Here is a 22,754-nt window from a genome sequence, read left to right as displayed (position 1 = left end):
CTGTCAATAATGCCGCGGGCAATGTTCTCACGTGGACTACATGTCCCAGTGGGCAGTTCGCCGCGATGGGCTTCTGGGATGGGTGGCCTGCGGCTGCGGGGAATGTTCACCCATGGACTACAAATCCCAGAGGGCTGTTCACGATCCTTTGCTGGGCGGGTGGGCCGAGGCTGCGGGGTTGAGAGGACTACAATTCCCAGCGGGCAGTGCGTCAACCGTTGGCGGTCCCGCGCAGCTCCTCTAGTATCTTGGGTCCGGCGGCTTGAAGCGGCGCGCGATCGGTGGTGAGCCCGGGAGTCGCGTTAGTCACAGAGGCGATGGAAGCCTGGTGAGTGGAAGCCTCATTCAGGCCGAGCGTGAGGGCAGGGAGCCAGAGGTATTGCATCCCGCGTTCTCTGGTACCTGCAATGGAAGTGCCAACCTTGAGCAAGTTGGCACCACATCAGCCTCAAAGTTCAAGGGTCGTGGGCAAAGATCCTATAGCAAGCTCCACTATAGGACAGTGCCACTCCGCTCCGATTCATACAACATGCAAACAGGCCCTTCACCCAGCTTGCCCATGCCAACCATGGTGCCCATCCATACTAGTCTCACCTGCCCACGTTTGGCCCACGTCCCTCTAAACCTTTTGTATTCATGTACCTTTTTAGATTCCCTCTCTTAAAGAGCTGCCTATCTAATCAGTCTGATGAAGGGTCCCCCACCAGAAACATCGCCTGTCCATTCCCTCCATAGACACTGCCTGATCCCCTGAGTTCTTCCACTGCAGCATTTGTGTTTTGCTCAATATTTCAGCATCTGCAGATCCTTGTGTTTGCACATCCAATACTCTACTACCGTGTGCCAAAACACTCCAACCTCCCTTATAAACTAATGCACTGACTTGGTGCTTTAACATCTCAGTTTTAAAATACTTATTCTTGCTTTCAAATCCCTCAAAGTTCTTGCCTCTCCCTATCACCATAGCATCTTCCCATGTTTTAACTGTCCTGAGATTTCTGCAATACATAGAACAATATAGCATAGGAAAGTACAGCATGGTAACAGGCCCTTTGACCCACAATGTCTGTGCCAAACATGATACTGTCAAACTGATCCTCTTTGCCTGCATGTGATCCATATCCCTCTATTTCCTGCATATCCACGTGCCTCTTAAATGCCAGGATCATATCTGCTTCCACCACCACTGGCAGCGCGTTCCAGTCACCCACTCCACCACCACTGGCAGCGCGTTCCAGTCACCCACCACTCTGTGAATAAGGCTTGCCCTGCACTTCTCTTATAAACTTTGTTCTTCTCAGCTTAATGGCAATCTTTCAATAACGACTTCTGCACCTCTAACTTCACAATTTCTTCTAAGGCCGACCCTTGGGGTGCAGAAATATTGTTTCTGTTTCACTTTTGTGGGTTGTGAGATGGTTTGAGGTCAATGTGTGGAAATTACAGACTCTTCCACAGATGGGACTGGGACAGGTGGATCGGTAGTTTGTTAGACACATGGAACTGCAGATGCTGAAATCTTGAGCAAGAAACAAAGTGCTTTTTAGAACTGCACTTTACGGGTCAGAAACATAGAAAATAGGTGCAGAAGGAGGCCATTCGGCCCTTCGAGCCAGCACCACCATTCATTGTGATCATGGCTGATCGTCCCCTATCAATAACCCGTGCCTGCTTTCTCCCCTTGACTCCACTAGCCCCAAGAGCTCTATCTAACTCTCTTAAATCAGGCAGCATCTATACAGGGAATAGACAAGTGACATTTCGGTGTTGGGATGCTTCTGGTAGTTTGTGAAGTGTTGTCCTCTTTCCATTGCTTACGCAGGGCCTCCATGTGCTCCTAAAAAAAGACACAAAGTGTCTCAAGAGTAACTCAGCGAGTCAGAACATGAATAAGTGACATTTCTGATCAAGACCCCTCTTCAGATTGTTGTATTTAAGGTTTTTTTGTGCTTTGTTAACTATCGATATCAATGCCTTCCATGTGTTTTGTGAGTTTGTTTCAATAGTTCTCTGTTCATTTAGCTTGGAGCCTGCAAGAGCGATCAAGGCAATTGACAGGAAGTCAGTGCACCAGATTTGTTCAGGGCAAGTCGTGCTAAGTCTCTGCACTGCTGTAAAAGAACTGGTGGAAAATAGCATAGATGCTGGAGCTACTAACATTGGTGAGGACAGCAATAATTAAATTATATCTCTAATATTTTTCAACAATGTACATTTGTATAGGTCTTTTCACAGAAATGGGTCAGTCATGTTAGGCCAAGTGGATTCCACCTGTATCATTCTTTGATAAACATAGAACAGAACAGCACAGGAACAGATTCTTCAGCCCACAATGTCAGTGCCGGACATGATGCCAAGTTAAGCTGATCTCATCTGCCTGTACATTGTTTGCTCTATTGCTCTGTGTATAGGTTACCTAATTTATACAAGGTGCTGTATTTGCTTTTCATAAAATCAGTGCAATTCTGACCAGAAACTGTACAAATAGATGTCTGAATTTCTCTTTAGATTAGAGATAGAGCATGGAATCAGGCCCTTTGACCTATTGTGTCCACGGCAACCATCGATCAACCATTCACACTAGTTCTGTTATCCAACTTTTGCATCCACTCTTACACACCAAGGCAATTTACAGCAGCCGATTAACCCGCATGTCTTTGGGATGTGTGATGCAGCAGCTCTACCTGCTGCCCATTTTATTATTGCAGTTAAATGTTTAACTATAATTAGAGTAGGTGGCTTATAAGAAATATTCATAGAAGAAACACATCTGCGCCTTCCTCCCTCGGAACATGGACCCGTTGCAGTTCGCATACCGTCCGAACAGATCCACGGACGATGCGGTCTCCCAGGTCTTGCACACTGCTCTCTCCCATCTGGACAGCCAGAAGGGGGGCTACGTGAGGATGCTGTTCATAGACTACAGTTCAGCCTTCAACATGATAGTCCCCACCAGACTGGCCGGGAAGCTAATGGAATTGGGGCTCAACACCTCCCTGTGTGCCTGGGTCCTGGACTTTCTCACCGCCAGGCCCCAGGTAGTCAAGATGGGAGGGAATACATCAAAGTCCCTCACCCTGAGCACAGGATCGCCCCAGGGTTGCGTCCTCAGCCCCTATTGTACTCCCTGTACACACATGACTGTGTGGCTAGGTTCAGCTCCAACTCATGAATTAAGTTTGCTGATGACACTGTGGTGGTGGGCCTGATCTCAGACAACGACGAGAAGGCCTACCGGGAGGAGGTGGCTGGTCTAGCACTCTGGTGCCAGGATAACAGCCTCCTCTTGAACATCAAAAAAACGAAGGAGCTGATCATGGACTTTAGGAGGGCACATCATCCGAAGACGTACACTCCATTGAGGATAAATGGGGATCCTGTGGATAGGGTGAACTGTTTTAAATATCTGGGAGGCCACATCTCCGAGGATATGACATGGGCATCACACGCCTCAGCACTCGTGAGTAAGGCAAGGTAGCGCCTTTACCACCTCAGGCAATTGAGGAAATTCAGAGTGTCTCCGAGGATCCTCCAGTGCTTCTACGCAGCGGCGGTGGAAAGCATCTTGTCCGGGAACATTACCATCTGGTTTGGGAATTGCTCTGCCAAGGACAAGAAGGCTTTGCAGAGAGTAGTGCGTTCGGCCGAACGCACTATGGGAACTTCACTTGCCCCCCTGCAGGAACTATACATCAGGAGGTGCAACTCCAGAGCCAACAATATCATGAGAGACCCCTTCCACCCCTGCAACGGACTGTTCCAGCTGCTATGGTCAGGCAAACGCCTCCGTTGCAATGCGGTGAGAACGGAGAGGTTGAGAAGGAGTTTCTTCCCAGAGGCCATTCGGACTGTAAACGCCTATCTCACCAGGGACTAACTCTACTGAACGTTTTTCCTTCCATTATTTATTATGTAAAAGAATATGTGTGTTATGATTGTGTTTATAGTTTGTTTGGTTGTTTGGTTGTTTGTCTTTTGCACAAAAGTCCGCGAGCATTGCCACTTTCATTTCACTATACATTTCGTATGTGTATGTGACAAATAAACTTGACTTGACTTGACAATGAGGGATTAAATGTATTCCTTTCTCTTACACTGGATCTTTTTCAGAGATTAGATTGAAAGAATTCGGAGCAGACTTGATTGAAGTATCGGATAATGGAGATGGAGTGGAGGAGAAAAACTTCAAAGGACTAAGTAGGTCCTTCTTTCTTTCACGGGATAGGTACACCAGCAAGCTCATATTTATTGCGATTTCTTAACAGAGTTAGTGCTGAGTTGCCTTCTTGAATCATTACAATCTGTATGTTGAAGTAACTCCTTGGAGTACGAGAATGAGATTTCGAACCAAACATTGATGTTGTCCTATTCCAATAATTTTAAGTTGGCAGTGATCTCAATGGCTCAGTGATACATTAATGTCACATGCGCCTAAGTGCCGTGATAATTCAATTATTGGATACTATTCAGTAAAATCTTACTGTACATGAGCACAACCCAAGTACAAGAGTGTAAGAATAGTAGATTGTACTGAGGCAGTACACAAGAGTCGCCACGTTTCCGGCATCAACTTGTATACTTCAAGTTTCATCTCTTTTGTGCCTTTCATTTATTTACTAAAGAGGCGCTTAGGTGACCCTTACTCTGGGTCCAAGTCATTTACTTAGCCTTATAGTAAGTAAGCAAGTTTATTGGCCAAGTATTCACATACAAGGAATTTGCCTTGGTGCTCCGCCCACAAGTAACAACATGACATACAGTGACAGTTACGAATGACTCAGAAAACACTAAACATTAATAATAATAAAACATTAATGATAAAACACCATTGATCAAGCATGTGAACCAACAAAATACCAGATCAAAGGGAGGCTACAGATTTTTGGTTGTAGAGTAGACTACTCGTGGATAAAAACTGTTTTTATGTCTGGCTGTGGGCAGCTTTGACAGTCCGGAGTCGCTTTCCAGAGGGAAGTGATTCAAATAGTTTGTGGCCAGGGTCAGAGGGGTCAGAGATGATCGTGGCCGCTCGCTTCCTGGCCCTTGCAGTGTACAGTTCATCAATGGTGGGAAGATTGCAGCCAATAACCTTCTCTGCTGATCGGACGATTTGCTGCAGCCTCCAGGTGTCGTGCTTGGTGGCTGAGCCAAACCAGGCCATGATGGAGAAGGTGAGAACAGACTGTACGATGGCCGTGTAGAATTGGACCATCATTGCCTGTGGCAGATTGTGCTTCCTCAGCTGCCGTAGGAAGTACATCCCCTGTTGTGCCTTTATGACTGTGGGGTCGATGGTAGCTCCCCACTTAAGGTCCTTGGAGATGATGGTTCCCAGGAACTTAAAAGACTCCACAGATGTGACTGTGGTGTTGTTGATGGTGAGTGGCTTAAGGGGAGGGGGAGCTCTCCTAAAGTCTACAATCAATTCCACTGTCTTAAGAGCATTGAGCTCCAGGTTGTTGCGATGGCACCAGGACACCAGCTGTGACACTTCCTGTCGGTAAGCAGATTCCTCCCCATCCTGGATCAGTCCAATCGGGGTTGTGTCGTCCGCAAACTTGAGAAGCTTGACAGAGGAGTCAGTGGAGGTGCAGTGCTTGGTGTAGAGAGAGTAGAGGAGAGGAGAGAGTATGACAACGGGGACGACAGATGGCACAATGGGCTAAGTGTTCGGCTGGCGACCGGAAGGTGGCCGGTTCGAATCCCGCTTGGAGTGCATACTGTCGTTGTGTCCTTGGGCAAGACACTTCACCCACCTTTGCCTGTGTGTGAATGTGTGTGAGTGATTGGTGGTGGTCGGAGGGGCCGTAGGCGCAGAATGGCAGCCACGATTCCATCAGTCTGCACCAGGGCAGCTGTGGCTACAGAAGTAGCTTACCACCACCGAGTGTGACTGAGGAGTGAATGAATAATGCGATGTAAAGCGCCATGAGTATTAGAAAGGCGCTATATAAATCCCATCCATTATTATTATTAGAGTATGCAGCCTTGCGGTGCTCCTATGCTGAGTGTTTGCGGGTCCGAGATGTGCTTTCCCAGCCTCACATGCTGTTTCCAGTCTGTCAAGAAGCTGGTGATCTACCGACAGAGGGGTTCAGGCACAGTCAACTCGGAAAGTTTGGAGTGTAGTAGCTTTGGCACAATGGTGTTGAATGCAGAGCTAAAATCAACAAACAGGATCCTCGCATAGGTCCCCTGGCGGTCTAGGTGCTGTAGGATAAAGTGCAGGCCCAGGTTGACTGCATCATTCACAGATCTATTGGCCCAATATGCAAACTGCATAGGATCGTGATATTTTTCAGCTTGGCCAACACAAGCCTTTCGAGTGTCTTCATGACTTCAGAGGTCAGTGCAACAGGCCTGTAGTCGTTAAGACAAGTAATCCTTGTCTTTTTGGGTACAGGGACAATAGTGCAGACTTTGAAGTAGGCAGGGACAGTACATGTTTGCAGGGACTGGTTGAAAATATCTGTATAGACCGATGCCAGCTGTTTGGCACAGAGCTTAAGAGTAGAGGGGGAAACATTGTCAGGTCCTGGAGATTTCCAGCTTTTTTGTCTTCTGAAAAGCCTCTGCACCTCCTCTATTTTTATTGTTGATATTGGATAAGTGATGTTGTGCAGCACAGAGGGTGTGGGTAATTGGGTGTGAAGTGGTGAATGGAGGGGCGTGGATGTAGAAGGGCCCAGTCTTTGCAGACTGAGGTCAGGCTGTGAGTGGGTGTGAAGTGTTGGTTGGGGTGGGATATGGTCACGTCTTTTCGTACTGGAGTCTTGCCTTAAGTAGGTGTGGAGTGGTGAATGGGAAGGAATGCTCAGCCCTCTGCTGTACTCACTCTATACTCATGACTGCGTAGCCGGTCATAGTGTGAACTCCATCATCAAGTTTGCTGACGACACCACTGTTGTGGGACGTATCACTGATGGGGATGAGTCAGAATATAGAAGAGAGATCGAGCGAGTGTCCATATGGTGCCAGCACAATAACCTGGCCCTCAACACCAGCAAAACCAAGGAACTGATTGTGGACTTTAGAAGGAGTAGGATGAGGACCCACAGTCCCGTTTATATCAACGGGTCGATGGTTGAAAGGGTCAAGAGCTTCAAATTCCTGGGCGTGCACATCTCTGAAGATCTTTCCTGGTCCGAGAACACTGATGCAATTATTAAGAAAGCACATCAGCGCCTCTACTTCCTGAGAAGATTACGGAGAGTCAGTTTGTCAAGGAGGACTCTCTCTAACTTCTACAGGTGCACAGTAGAGAGCATGCTGACCGGTTGCATCGTGGCTTGGTTCGGCAACTTGAGCGCCCTGGAGAGAAAAAGACTACAAAAAGTAGTAAACACTGCCCAGTCCATCATCGGCTCTGACCTCCCTTCCATCGAGGGGATCTATCGCAGTCGCTGTCTCAAAAAGGCTGGCAGTGTCATCAAGGACCCACACCATCCTGGCCACACACTCATCTCCCTGCTACCTTCAGGTAGAAGGTACAGGAGCCTGAAGACTGCAACAACAAGGTTCAGGAATAGCCACTTCCCCACAGCCATCAGGCTATTAAACTTGGCTCGGACAAAACTTTATCACTTGCTCCTTTATCAGTTTATTTATTCATGTGTGTATTTACGTATGTAATGGTATATGGACACACTGATCTGTTTTGTAGTCAATGCCTACTATGTTCTGTTGTGCTGAAGCAAAGCAAGAATTTCATTATCCCATCAGGGACACATGACAATAAACTCTCTTGACTTGACTTGGGTGCAGGGTCCATTCTTTGTAGACTGGGGTTTGGCTGTGTTGGTTGGGGGGGCAGGGGGTATCAGGGTTATGTTTCTGATTTTCAAACCTGCAGTAAAACTCATTCAGGTTGTTGGTCAGCTGACGATTGTCCAAAGAGCGGGGGGGCTTTCCTCTTGTAGCTGGTAATTTCTTGCAAGCCCTTCCAAACTGAAGAAGAGTCACTAGCTGAGAACTTGCTCCTCAACTTCTCAGAGTACCTTTCCTTGGCAGCTCTGATTCCTCTACTCAGCTTGTACTTGGTCTGCATCCCTGCTCCTGTAGGCCTCCTCTTTAGACTGTCGGAGCTCTGCAGTGAACCAGGGCTTGTTGTTGTTGCACCATGTCCGGTCTTAGTTGGAATGCAACTGTCCTCGCAGAAGCTGGCAAATGATGAAACAGTGGTGATGCTCTGTATGATGATATGGGCCTAACACTTTATAAAGAAGATGGCTCAAATGTCGCCTGTGGTTTGTTGAGACTCGTTTATAATATAGATTGGAAGTCCATAGAATAATGCCTCCAAGGTTTTAACTTTAACAGTGACTAAGAATTTGTTATTGAAATACAAATAAAGTAACCCTGCTAAATTTACATGATAAATGAATATTTATATATATATATATATATTGCAAATGTATATTTCTTCATTTTTTAAAGCACTGAAGCACTACACATCCAAGTTACAAGATTTCTCTGACCTTTTGCATGTGGAGACATTTGGATTTAGAGGAGAAGCCTTAAGCTCCTTATGTGCTCTGAGGTACAGTGATATCTCTATAATACTAAAACTCTTCTTCTTGTTTGTGGCTGTACGTGTGTGAGTCAATATCTGGTTAATTCCTATTTTCTTTATGAACAAAGTCAAGATTTTTGAGCTGAATATTTTGTAAGACAAGAACCGTTTATATATGAAAGGCTGTGTGGTTAGTTCGAAGAATGAGTATTGTTCACGTACTGAAGACCAGCAAGAAAACTAAGTTGGCCAGTCTGGATAGCGTGAAGCTTTTGATAAAGGTAGACACGAAATGCTAGAGTAACTCAACGGGTGAGGCAGCATCTCTGGAGAGAAGGAATGGGCGACGTTTCGTGTCATCGCCCATTCCTTTTCTCCAGAGATGCTGCCTCACCCGCTGAGTTACTCGAGCATTTCGTGTCTACCTTCGATTTAAACCAGCGTCTGCAGTTCTTTCTTACACAAGCTTTTGATAAATATTGGTTTAACTAATACTTTAGTTCAAAGGAAGGTTAGACTGTGCTGGGTATCTCTTAACATTGTCCTTTTGCTCTTGCTAGCAACCTGTCAATTGTGACTTGCCACAAGACTGCCAAAGTTGGAACCCGCCTGCTATATGACAACGATGGGCATATCAGCCAAAAGATGCCACAGCCTCGACAGCAAGGGATGACTGTAAATGTTCAGCAGCTGTTTAATACACTTCCGGTCAGACACAAAGAGTTTTTGCGACATATTAAGAAGGTGGGTTATATTTTATTTAGTGGTTTATTTCAAGTAAACCAATACAAATATAGGAGGATGGCACAGTGGCGCGGCTGGTAGACCTGCCGCATCGCACGCCAGAGTCCTGGGTCCAATCCTGACCTCAGGTGCTATCTGTGTGAAGTTTGCACGTTCTCCCTGTGAGCGCGTGGGTTTACTCCGGGTGCTCAGGTTTGTTCCCACATCCCAAAGAAGTGCGGGTTTGTGGGCTGATTGGTCTCTGTAATTTGCCTCTCTGCGCAAATAGGATAACATTTTCGAATGTTAATGAATGATCAGTGGTTGACTGGACTCAGTGGACTGAAGGGCCTGCTTCCATGCTGTAACTTTAAATTAAAGAGTTAAGGCAAAACATTTACAAATTTAAATAATCTAATCCCTCCCCGGATGTAATATGGGTTCCGAACTCCTGGGAAGCTGAGGTGGTCCAACAAATGGAGCACTCTATGATTCCCACACATGACTGGTAAAGTGGTTGGAATTTATAGACCAGAATAAAAACCAAGACTGCTGGAAACAGAGTCTGAAAATTGGAAAGCAAAATATCCATTGTAATTTAGTTTAGTTTAGAGATACAGTGCGGAAACAGGTCCTTCAACCCACTGAGTCCACACTGACCCAACATTCACCCATACATTAGTATTATCCTACACACTATGGACAATTTGCAGAAGCTAATTAACCTACAAACCAGCATGTCTTTGATATGTGGGTAGAAACTGGAGCACACGGAAATAACCCACACGGTCACAGGGAAAACGTACAAACTCCGTACAGACGTCACCCATAGTCACGATTGAATCCGAGTCTCTGACACTGAGGCAGCAAATCTACTGCTGCGCCTCCGTGCTGCCCCAAGTTTAGATTTGGGAAATGTGTTATCCAACAATTCTAATCGCTCAATATGCATTGTATTGAAAAAAAATTGTTCAAATCGCAGTTTGAAACTCTTTGTGTGAAACTCTTTGGAAATTCTGTTTCAATCCTAAACTTTGTAACTCTTTTGTTATTAAATTTAAAACAGGAGTACAGCAAAATGGTGCAGGTGCTCCAGGCTTATTGCATCATCTCCACAGGGAAACGGATCTCCTGCACAAATCAGGTTGGACAAGGAAAGAAAAACCCTGTCATTTCCACAAGTGGCTGCTCCTCGTTAAAGGAGAACATAAGTGCTGTATTTGGAGCAAAACAGGTGAAAAGGTTCATCATGTATCTTATCTGGCACAGAAATCCTTTAACTACATTTGCAATCTCTGCTTGGTCAGTCTACTTAACATGTGCCAAGAAATTACCAAAGTGCTTCCTCCATGAAGTGGATTTGGAGTATTACTTCCAGCTAATTTGTCAGCAGTTAAGGGCCCTTCCCACTTAGGCTATTTTTTAGGCGACTACAGGCAACTAAGCTGTTGCCACATGGTCGCCGGGGTGTCGCCTGTATGGTCGTGAGTAGTCTCCTCAGTCGACCAAAGAGTCGTCGCGTCTTTCTGGTCGCCGCTGGATTTTCAACATGTTTCAACATGAAAATTTTCGGAGACATTCGACGACAGTGGGTTTGACGCCAATGAGCGTAGCTTGACTTCTCCTGACATGGGTACTGTCGTAGTTGTCGCCAGTGCTGACTTCGTTTTTGTTGTTGTTGTTAAAGTAATGATTCTATTTCAAATTTTATGTCGAAGTGGGGTCCAGTCGGTGGTTTTTTGGCAACCTACTATGACAGTCGCCGGCAGTCGCCTAAAATTAGCCTAAGTGGGACAGGCCCTTTGGATTCTCTTGGAAAGAGAATTATAAAATCAATACAATATAGACTAATGCATTGTGTTTGTGCAGAGTATTTGTCAAACAATCCAATCAATCCCATTAGAAGATAGAACATCCAGTGCAAGGACACGCCCTTCAGCCCACAATGTCTGTGTCGAACATTATGTCAAGGCCTACACAAGCAAGATAACTTCATTCTGTGCACATAATTTTATGCAGTATAACTTTTTTTTTTAATTTACAGGTAAAGAGTCTTGTCCCTTTTGTTCAACTACCTCCCAGTGAAGCAATTTGTGAAGATTATGGAATTAACCCTGCTAACATTCCCGAAAAGCTTTACACGTAAGTAATAAACAATGGTTATCACTAAATTCAGATCCAAGATACAGTGAAAAACTTTGTTTTGCATGCTATCCAATCAGATCAGATAATACTATACGTACATACAATCGTCAAACTCAAGTACAAAAGGAAGAGCAAAGGGGAAGATACAGAGTGCAGGATATAGTTCTCAGCATTGTAGTGCACCAGTTCTGTAGTCAAAATACAATGTCCACAATGGGGTAGTGGTGAATTGGATAGTACCCTAGCTTATGGAAGCACCGTTCAGAAGCTTGATAACAGAGGGAAAGAAGATGTTCCTGGGTCCAGTGTGCACATCTTCAAACTTCTGCCTGATGGAAGCGAGGAATGACCGGGGTGGAACGTGTCCTTGATAATGTTGGATTAATGAGGATGGTTAGAGCAAACACAAATGGAATGTAAAAGCTGCAAAGTGTAAGGAATGCAAGCAAGCCAGGTCAGGCTAATAGAGGTAGAAAATCTGCAAATTTGGTTCAGATGGATGATTAACCACAGAACTCGCCCAGCCTGTTCAATCTTTCCCCATATTTAACCCCTTCAACCTGAAAATCAACCTACTGAGCCTTCTCTGAACACCTGCACAAGTATATTTTTGCTTAAATATGGTGAACAAACAACATTGTTTTATGTGCTGTAACATTATCTTTCTTTTCTGTACTACACTGAAGGATCACAGGTTTCGTGTCTCGTAGCGATCATGGAGTTGGTCGCAGTTCGACTGATCGACAGTTTTTCTTCATCAATCAACGACCGTGTGATCCAATAAAGGTAAGCAGCAGTCACGGTGAAAATGTATTAAATGCTAAACATGGATAGTTGACGTTTGGATTCAGGACCCTTCGGTCTGATTGTGGTGGTGGGGAGGGATAACAAAGCTGGAAAAGAGGTGGGGGCAGGACAAGGACACGCAAAGCTGACACTCGGTGGGTAGGCAGCATCTCTGGAGAACATGGATTGGTGATGTTTCAGGTCGGAACCCTTCAGACTGAAGAAGGTGAAAAGATGCTACCGACCCATTGAGTTACTCCGGCATTTTGTATGTATCTTTAATATAAAGCAGCATCTGCAGTTAATTTTTATCACATATTTGCAAGTGATAGGTGGTTATAGGTGAGGGGGCAATTTTGATAGCGGGATGGTTGGACTAAGGCAAGAGGTGAAAAGCAAACTGAGAGAGATAAGGATTGAAGTGTGAATTGTGTAAACATAGAAACATAGAAAATAGGTGCAGGAGTAGGCCATTCGGCCCTTCGAGCCTGCACCACCATTCAATATGATCATGGCTGATCATCCAACTCAGTATCCTGTATCTGCCTTATCCTGTATCCTCTTCATACCCCCTGATCCCTTTAGCCACAAGGGCCACATCTAGCTCCCTCTTAAATATAGCCAATGAACTGGCCTCAACTACCTTCTGTGGCAGAGAGTTCCAGAGATTCACCACTCTCTGTGTGAAAAATGTTTTTCTCATCTCGGTCCTAAAGGATTTCCCCTTTATCCTTAAACTGTGACCCCTTGTCCTGGACTTCCCCAACATCGGGAACAATCTTCCTGCATCTAGCCTGTCCAACCCCTTAAGAATTTTGTGATTTTCTATAAGATCCCCCCTCAATCTTCTAAATTTTAGCGAGTACAAGCCGAGTCTATCCAGTCTTTCTTCATATGAAAGTCCTGACATCCCAGGAATCAGTCTGGTGAACCTTCTCTGTACTCCCTCTATGGCAAGAATGTCTTTCCTCAGATTTGGAGACCAAAACTGTACACAATACTCCAGGTGTGGCCAGAGATAAATGAGAGAGAGAAGAGGCAAGAGTGGAGGGAACCTAAGTGGAGGAAGGGGTTGCTAGGATTACTCAATGAGCCGGGATAGACTTACTGGGCCCAATTGTAGAACTACAATTGGGTTTTTTTCACGAGTCTTCTCCTGTTCTTCCTCATTACTTTCCACATCCTGTAAACCTTTATTTCTTTTGCCCTTGGGTATTTTTAGCTTCCCATTAAATGAATATAAATGCAAGATATGTAGCAATAGGTTGCACATTTTCACCACTCCTGAAGAAGGGCTGTTTTCTTGAACCTATCTCATTTTTTGGTGACAGTATCATATCAATGATGTCTGGTCTTCCTGCCCTCTCTGAGCTTGCACCACCCCCAAAGTTAAAATAACAAATAGTTTAATTGTTATATAGGGAGAGAATATATCATGGTTAAACACAAAGTGCTGGAGTAACTCATGGGGTCAGGCAGCATCTCTGGAGAAAAATGATATGTGATGTTTCAGGTCTGGACTCTTCATCAGATTGAACTGAATTATATTAAGGCAAATGAGATTAGTTTATCTTGGCATTGTGTTTGGCAGACGTGTTGTGGGCCAAAGGTCCTGTTCCCCAACTGTACATTTCTCTGTTATAAATAAAACACATTTTTGTTTTCTTTTAGATTTCAAAGCTTGTAAATGAAGTATATCACATGTACAATAGACATCAATACCCATTTGTTGCCCTGAATATCTGTGTTGATTCTGGTAAGTGGAGTTCAACACTATGGTTTTTGTTTTTTTTTGCAAATCATTCCTATTGAGAATTTTAGATGCAAGATAAATTAACTGATTTTCTTTCAATTGGGAGAAATAAATAATCTGTGGATTGAATGTTGCAATGGATTTCTGTTCTAATAATTTACCTGCTGAATCTGTGGAATTCACTGCCACAGGTGGCTTTGGAGGCCAAGTCAGTGGGTATTTTTAAAACAAGAGATTGATAGATTTTTGATTAGTATGGTTGTCAAAGGTTACGGGGAGAAGGCAGAAGGATGGGGTTGAATGGGGGATAAAGGAGATTAGCCATGATCGAATGGAGGAGTAGACTTGAAGGGCTGAATGGCCTAATTCTGCTCCTGTGTCTTATCGTATGGATGTAATCAAGCAAGAGTATGTATCCTCCAGGATAAATATCCACACATAAGATGACTATATTCACTAAGATCTGTTTTGCAATTTCTAGAGTGTGTTGATGTCAATGTCACACCAGACAAAAGGCAAATTCTTCTTCAGGAAGAAAAGCTCCTTCTTGCAATCCTGAAAACATCGCTTGTTCAGATGTACAATTCTGATGTCAACAAGCTCAATGTTAATCAGAAGTTTCATCAGATGACAGGTAAAAATTAATGTGGCTGTGTGTTTGCTGTGGAGTTGTCAATTTTTTGATTATTGTTTTCTAATTGTTACTTCAATCAAAGACTAAAAATGGGATGATGCAAACAAAATCACTGCTGGATTTAAGAGTAGTTTACACAGTGGCTCAGTTTGTAATCCTGAGCCATTGCAATATGGTTACTGTTGTCATGTAGTCAAACACAACAGTCAGATTTCACACAGACAATGTGCTTTAATTAAATACAACAGAACAGAAAAGTGTGGCATAGTGATAGAGCTGCTGCCTCACTGCGCCAGAGACCCTAGTTCGATCCTGACCTTGGGTGCTGTCTGTGTGGAGTTTGCACTTTCTCCCTGTGACCGCATTAGGTCTCATCCAGGTGCTCCAGTTTCCTAAAGTTGTGCAGGTGGGTAGGTTAATTGGCCTCTGTAAATTGCCCCTTGTTTGTAGGAAAGTAGGAAAATCAGAGGGAGTTGATAATATGGAGAGAATAAAGTTGGATTAGATTAGTGTAGAGTGTGCAAATGGGTGGTTAATGGTTGATGAGCCAAACAGCCTATTTCTATGCTGTATCTCTCTTTAAAATAAAAAAAACTATTCTGTGAAGGGTACTGAGGTATTTATTGCGTTTATGTTGGACCTAATTACAGATAAATTATTTCCAGCACAGAATTCTTGTACCTCTTGATCAGCACTTCCAAAAGGAAATTATCTGGTCCGCTTCGAGGGGATGCAGCTTTTCATTGTACCTCCATGATCATGAATAATAAACCCATCCTTTGTATTTCAGATAGTTTATTTTGTGCTTCTGTCTTCAGTTTTAGACGCCTCTGAGAAAGCTCCCCAGGCAGTAGGTTCGGAGTCCTTTATTCACGACGAACAGGAAGCTGCTCCTGTGCATTCAGAGAGGAATATAAGTATTGCCAGATTACGTGAGTCGTTCTCCCTACAGCAGTCCTTGTCCTGCAGATCAAAGTGCAGCGAAAAGCAGGGTCTGCCACTGCAAAGGAAGCTGCATGCGTTTTTGACCAGTTGTAAGCGGAGTAGCGCTCAATGTGGCTCCCATGACGAGTTGCCACCCAGAACCCCTGACCATTTGGAGAGAGACTGCAAAAGTTCTGAGAGTGAAACAGATTCTGGAAAAGGCAGCACACCATACTCGTTGATTGGAAGTAGCACATCAGAAGATAACACTCCAGCCAAATCTAGCGTCTCCTCTGACAGTGCAGCTAGCTCGCCCATTGCACTGCTGAATTTTGCAGAAGCTCAGAAAAGGGATGATGAGCTGAAAACTGTAGCAACAATCTGTGATGTTACTATGTCAGAGTGCACAGAGAGAGCTAGTTCAACCGGAAGTTGCAGCCAACCGCTGGAGTTTTCCCATTTGCATGATAACTCTTTCCAGGGTGCAAAACGCTCCAAGGTTGAAGGGCTGTGTTTAGATGTTGGCTTGTCTTTGGGTCTCGGACCTTCTGAGAACTTGGAAGTTGATAGACCAGTAGAAATTAGTAAAAAGACTGTGGAGTTCCCATTTTCCATGAGCTGCCTTGCTGAAAAGATGAAGCTGATCGGTATGCAGCAAACGCAGCAGGAAGAGGCTCAGAGACGTAGGCGATTCCGTGCCCAGATTAATCCTGGAGACAATCAAGCAGCAGAAGAGGAACTCCGAAAAGAGATCAGGTAATGAAATTGTCAGTATCTGCATGAATAACAAGCTTTCATCAGTAAGGGCATTGAGCATAGACGTTAGGGTGTCCTAAACTGGACACAATACTACTAAAAAGACATGCTTAAATGGTGAAGAAGGGTCTCGACCCGAAATATCAATTATCCATGTTCTCCAGAGATGCTGCATGACCCGCTGAGTTACTCCAGCACTTTGTGTGCTTTTGTGTATTAACCAAGGTCAGCAATTCTTTGTTTCTACAATGGGTCACAGTTGGACAAGATGTTGGTGAGGTGCAGAAACAAGGAACTACTAATGCTGTTTAACAAAAGAAGGCACAAGGTGCTGGAGTGATTCAAAGCGTCAGGCAGCATTTCTGGAGAACATGGATAGATGACATTTCAGATGAGCATTCTTCAGTCTTAAGAAGGGTCACGACTCGAAACGTTACCAATCCACGTTCTCCAGAGATGCTGCCTGACCCACTGAGATACTCCAGCAATTTGTGTCTTGGATGCTCTCTGGAGCTGCTGCCCAGTGACTTGTAAGGACCCAATAGGCCAAACAGCCTCCAATATTGCCATAAGTGTAAGATAAAAGATATATATAACATTAAAGACAGAAACAGTTGTGGAAAATTGCCATGTTTTCTCCAGTGATTTGTGGCTGAAGTGTATTCAATGGTTTGTTTATTCTTGCCTGCAGCAAAGACATGTTTGCAACCATGGAGGTTCTTGGCCAGTTTAACCTGGGATTTATTATTGCCAAGCATGGATCGGACTTGTTCATTGTCGACCAGCATGCCACTGATGAGAAGTACAACTTTGAGATGCTGCAACAGCTCACCGTTCTCCAAGGTCAAAAGCTGATAGCGTAAGACTTTCCCTTCTTGTATGTTTTACTTATAGCAAAATGTTTTGCACTCAACAGTAGGCATTTTGGGAGTTCTCTGCAAGGCAGAGGACAATCGATTTCACAGTCGAGGTCACTGTTTTTATTAACGGTGTATAAGTGAGCGAGCACAAAAGGTTCCCTCTTTATCTTGGTACATGTGACAATAATAAGCCAATAACAATAAAGATCAGCAATGATCTAATTGAATATTGGATCAAAAATGAGAACTGGTCTCCTTCACTTCCTGTGTTCATAGCCTTTCACAAATTCATAAGTTATAAGAGCTACCTCACAGCGCCAGAGACCCGGGTTCGATCCTGACTACGGGTTCTGTCTGTACAGCATTTATACATTCTTCCTGTGACCGCGTGGGTTTCCTCCAGGCGCTCCGGTTGCCTCCCACTTTCCAAAGACGTGCGGGTTTGTAGGTTAATTGGCTTCTGTAAATTGTCCCTAGCGTGTAGGATAGAGCTGGTGTACGGGTGATCGCTGTTCAACATGCAGTCAAGTGTTAGGCACTAGTGATGGGCACTAAAGGGTAAATAATTGCTACCTGTAGGGAAGAGCAGAAGAATTGCACAGTTCTGGAGTAACTCAGCAGGTCAGGCAGCATCTCTGGAGAATATAGATAGGTGACATTTGGTTCGAGACCCTAGAAGACTGAAGAAGGGTCCCGACCAAAATTGAATTTGAGTGGATTGTTCCAAGAGCTGCAATAGACTCAATGGCTCCTGTGCCATTACAATTTTGTTTTACTGACAGAATTGTTTTCTGTTTCTGTTCAATGATTTCAGACCGCAAAATCTTTATTTAACAGCAGTGAATGAAACTATACTGATGGAAAACATGGACATCTTCAAAAAGAATGGGTTTGAATTTATTATAAACGAGGAAGGTTGGTTTTACCCTTTGTACTTACAGCACATGGCAGGGGTTTTATTAAAAAGTTTTTTTAGATCTATTAAATATCTGTATTTTTGCAAACATTGGAACAAGTCCTCCCTGGGTTACGAACACCCAACTTATGAACGTATGTATAGGCGGGTGAGATGGATGGGGATGGATTTACCAGCTGCTGCAAGGTTGCAAACATCTTCTGCCGGGCGAGATCGGGGCATTACTGTCTGCCGTCTCTCCTCCTCCCTCCCCTGCTCCCCCAACTACACCCCCCCCCGCCCCCCCCTTAAGAGCTGCACCAGTCAGGGGCTAGATTGAACAAAGTGCTGACAAACCTTGCCTCCTCCTGCTCACTCTCCCGTGGCACAGTGGAGTAATTGCTGCTCACAGCACCAGAGACCTGGATTTGGTGCTGACCACGTTCGGAGTTTGCACATTCTCCCTGTGACTGCATAGGTTTCCTCCGGGTGCTCCAATTTCCTCCCACATTCCAAAGATGTGCAGGTTAGTGAGTTAATTGGCCTCTGTGAATTGTCCCTATTCCGGAGGATATAACTAGTGTACAAATTATTTTTACTTTAGACTGTAGAGATACAGCGTAGAAACAGGCCCTTCGGCCCACCGAGTCTGCACTGACCAGCAATCGCTTCCTACACTAGTACTATCCTACATGCTAGGGATAATTCACAGTTTTTACCAAAGCCAATTAACCTACAAACTTGTACATCTTTGGAGTTTGGGATGAAAATGGAGCACCCGAAGAAAACCCACGCAGTCACAGGTAAAACATACAAACTCCGTACAAACAGCACCTGTAGTCTGGATCGAACCCGGGTCTTTGGCGCTGTGAAGCAGCAACTCCACTGATGCGCCACTGTGCCGCCCTGATCGTGGTCGGCGTGGACTCGGTGATCCGAAGGGCCTGTTTCCATGCTATATCTCTAGACTCAAGTAACACTAAAATAAATCTGCTCCTGTGATCTCCTCCCACACACATACACACACTGTTTTTTGTTCATTTTTGACTTGAGACCAATTTGGGACACTTTCGTAACTTACTGTAGGCAAACTGCTGATAGTTGTGGATTCCTGGGTTGCATCTGCATTTTTGAAGCGCAACCTGTTAATGCGTGGACACCTGTTTCATTGCAACACTTGCTCACAGATTTTTATCTTTGATGATTTCCTCTACAGCACCTCCCACAGAGAGAGTGAGACTGGTTTCTTTGCCAATGAGCAAGAACTGGACGTTTGGTGCACAAGATATCGAGGAGCTGATTTTCATGTTGAGCGATAGCCCAGGTGTCATGTGTCGGCCCTCCAGAGTGAGACAAATGTTTGCTTCCAGAGCCTGCAGGAAATCAGTAAGTGCTCCCCAATATGTTTCCATTAATTAGTACAATTAGGCATAGATAGAGTGGACAGTGGCATAGATAGGGTAGACAGTCAGAACCAGAATGGGAAAAATCAAATACCAGTGGGCATAACTGTAAGGTGAGAGGGAAAGTTTAAATGAGACTAAACTAAGTGGTCTGTTCCCCCAATGCACCCGTTCCCTACCCGTAGCCCCCACGGTAGGTGTGGTCCTCCAACTCAAGCCGTTGCCGAATGTAAGAATCAAGCACTCCTGCCTTTCTCAGCCGTGATCTTAAAAAAAAATTCCAATTGCACTTGCCCTGCACGTTGCAATAGCAATTCGTCCTTCCCCTGCTAGTCTAGCCATTGTGAGGTCAAAATATTCCTTTTTGACGTAGGAAGAAGGGTCTCGACCTGAAATGCCACCCATTCCTTCTCCCCAGAGATGCTGCCTCTTCTCCATTGTTGGCTGACTACTGAATAGACATCTCTGAAGGACACAAAGTGCTGGAGAACATCGATAGGTGACGTTTCGGGTTGGGACCCCTCTTCGGACTGATTATAAGGGGAAGGGGGAAAGAAAGCTCTGAGAGAACAGAGGCAGTACTGTACAAAGTCTGGCAGATGATAGGTACAGGACAAGGCAGGTATTTATATCTCTTAAGCTGGGGATGTAGATCCGATCTCCCAAACTACTCATTGCAGCACTCTGTTCTCTCTCTGTAGCTCTATCATCGATAATGTTTTATTATTAATGTTTAATGTTTTATGTGTCATTCCTAATTCCTAACTGTCACTGTATGTCATGTTGTCACTTGCGGACAGAGTACCACGGTAAATTCCTTGTATAATAATAATTATACATTTTATTTATGGGTGCCTTTCAGGACTCTCAAGGACACCTTACAGATTAAAACAAGCAAATTATAAACATATAAGCAAATGAAACAAACAAAGTAGTAGGGACATCAACAATACACAATTCAAAGAGAGAGCAGCGGCAGCTAATCGCGCCAGCGTTCACTCTCACTTCCAGCAGCCATCTTGGAAACAAAACAATCAAAACACATTTTAACATGAACATCCACCACAGTGACTCCTACACACTCCTCACTGTGGTGGAAAGCGAAATAAAGTTCAAGTCCTTCCCCTAGCTAATCCTCGGTCGGGGGGCTCGAGCCTCCGTTGATGGGACCATCTTGACTCGCGTAGCCGGCGGCATTTGGGCCCTCCACATCGAGACAATCGGCTCCCGCATCGGAGGGGATGTCAACTCCCCCGTGCCGGGCGATCGAACCTCGCGTCGGGGTTGGTCGAGCCTTCTGCGACGTTGGAGCTGACGACTAGCCTCCCGAGACTGCGAGCCCTTGATGGTAAAGTCCGCGGTGGTCGCGATCCCAGGCATTAATGCATTAATTCATTCAGCTTGTGGGTGACATTCACATTCAGGTTGTTAATGTGAAAACATCAAAGGTCCCAACCCATAATCAATCATTGATTCCTCACAAGAGTCGGACTATTCCAAGACACAATCTTGAACCCAAGGATGGTATCAATGTATTTACATTATGCAACTCTCTATCAACAGGTGATGATTGGGACTGCGCTTACTGTCAATGAGATGAAGAAGTTGGTTACGCACATGGGTGAGATAGAACATCCCTGGAACTGTCCGCATGGACGCCCAACCATGAGACATCTAATTAACCTGGACATGATATCTGGGGAATGATTGACTGTACTTAGACCATGTCTATCAAACATTGAGTTATAGAATAGCTACATTGGTGCTTGCTGTTCAATATGCATTTCTATTAAGGAGAATGCTAAAGGAATCAGCATTAAACAGGGTCTCAACGACATTATATGTTGAGAGAGATATCACTGACACACTACTATGGTAGGAACCTGGCTAAGTTGGAAACTGCTTCCCTCACTACTGTTGTTGGCTGAGTAGTACAGACATTAGTGTGGAGATCAGGCCTACATTCTGGCCAGCAGGGTGGGTCTGGGTGTTGTGGGACTGAGCCCCACCATTGAGCACGAGGCATCTGTACTCTTCATCCCGGCCTGCTCGTCACTAGTCCTCACAGGCAGCCTCCTAACATCAAGCCATGAAGGGATTCCTTGCTGTGGTGTGTTAGCAAAGGCATAGGGATTGGTATAAGAGTCGGGAAGGTAGGTGTTTGTGGCAGCTTCCCACTGCAGTAAAGAGGATGGGTATCAGCATCAGCTTTCCAGCCTAGCAGCTCACGACTTGAGCAGGTGTCTTTTTAAATGCAGCAGGATGCTATCTGTGAGTGTTCAGACTGGAAGACCAAAACGCTATAATGCTCAGCAGAATAGCATTAAGTGGGGTACCAGAACATATTATTCTTAAAGTTGGAGCATCAAACTCAATTGTATTGTACAGTAGCAAATTACCCTCTTTTTGGAATTACATTGTAAAAGGTTTATCAATATTTTAGTAATGGAAATGCCAAATACCTGTTTCATTTCTATTAAAATTTTAATTTAAAACAAAATCTTTGTACTTCCATTTACAAAACAAGTAAGCTGGTGAATTCTCAACAGGGAGTTTGATGATGGCATGTCGTAAAGCCCAATGCTATTTGGTTCCTTAAAAAATGCGTTGCTGGAACAAAAGCAAATGCTCAAATGTTTTTTCAGGCACGATGGAACAGATTGAATCACTTAAAGAAGGTTCCTGACCAGAAAAGTCACCTGACCATTCCCTCCCCAGATGCTGCCTGACTTGCTGAGTTCCTTCTGCATTTTGTGTTTTGTATCTGAACAGACTAATCAGCTTGTTGCACTGTAGCATTAAATATAAATGCCATAATCCTCGACTTCCTCATCCACAGACCACAGTCTGTCCGTATTAGTGGAAATATGTCATCCTCGATAACAATCAGCAAGGGAGCAGCCCCCTGCTGTACTCTATACTCATGACTTGGCAGCTGGACATAGTGCGAACTCCACACCACTGTTGTGGGACGAATCACAGATGGTGATGAGTCAGAGTATAGAAGTGAGATTGACCAGTTGGTCGAACTCAACTGGCTCTCAACACCAGCAAAATCTGGCTCTCAACACCAGCAGAACCAAGGAACTGATTGTGGACTTTGGAAAGGGTAGGATAGGGACCCGCAATCCCGTTTTATATCAATAGGATGATGGTGGAAAGGGTCATAAACTTCAAATTCCTGGGCGTGCATATTTACGAAGATCTTTCCTGGTCCCAGCATACTGATGCAATTATAAAGAAGGCACATCAGCACCTCTACTTCCTGAGAAGATTACGGAGAGTTGGTATGTCAAGGAGGAGTCTCTCGAACTTCTACAGGTGCACAGTAGAGAGCATACTGACTGGCTGCATCATGGCCTG

General features: G+C 44.6%; 1 protein-coding gene across 1 annotated transcript; it reads left to right on the top strand.

Annotated features, from left to right (window-relative positions):
• Positions 1–103: 103 nt before the first annotated feature.
• Positions 104–21,891, top strand: pms2 (PMS1 homolog 2, mismatch repair system component). The gene is made up of 15 exons (XM_033040566.1): positions 104–328; positions 2,023–2,162; positions 4,111–4,197; positions 8,437–8,539; positions 9,073–9,256; positions 10,302–10,469; positions 11,280–11,377; positions 12,067–12,166; positions 13,838–13,922; positions 14,401–14,553; positions 15,372–16,233; positions 16,925–17,092; positions 17,908–18,008; positions 19,205–19,374; positions 20,955–21,891. The coding sequence occupies exons 1-15, from the start codon at positions 318–320 to the stop codon at positions 21,096–21,098; spliced, it is 2,574 nt and encodes an 857-aa protein (XP_032896457.1). The 5' UTR covers positions 104–317; the 3' UTR covers positions 21,099–21,891.
• The last annotated feature ends 863 nt before the right edge of the window (positions 21,892–22,754 follow it).

This window comes from Amblyraja radiata, chromosome 22 (genome assembly GCF_010909765.2).
Source record: "Amblyraja radiata isolate CabotCenter1 chromosome 22, sAmbRad1.1.pri, whole genome shotgun sequence".
Taxonomy (NCBI): Eukaryota; Metazoa; Chordata; class Chondrichthyes; order Rajiformes; family Rajidae; genus Amblyraja; species Amblyraja radiata.
The sequence above is the reverse complement of the archived record's forward strand: the minus strand, read 5'-3'. Positions and strand labels throughout refer to the sequence as shown.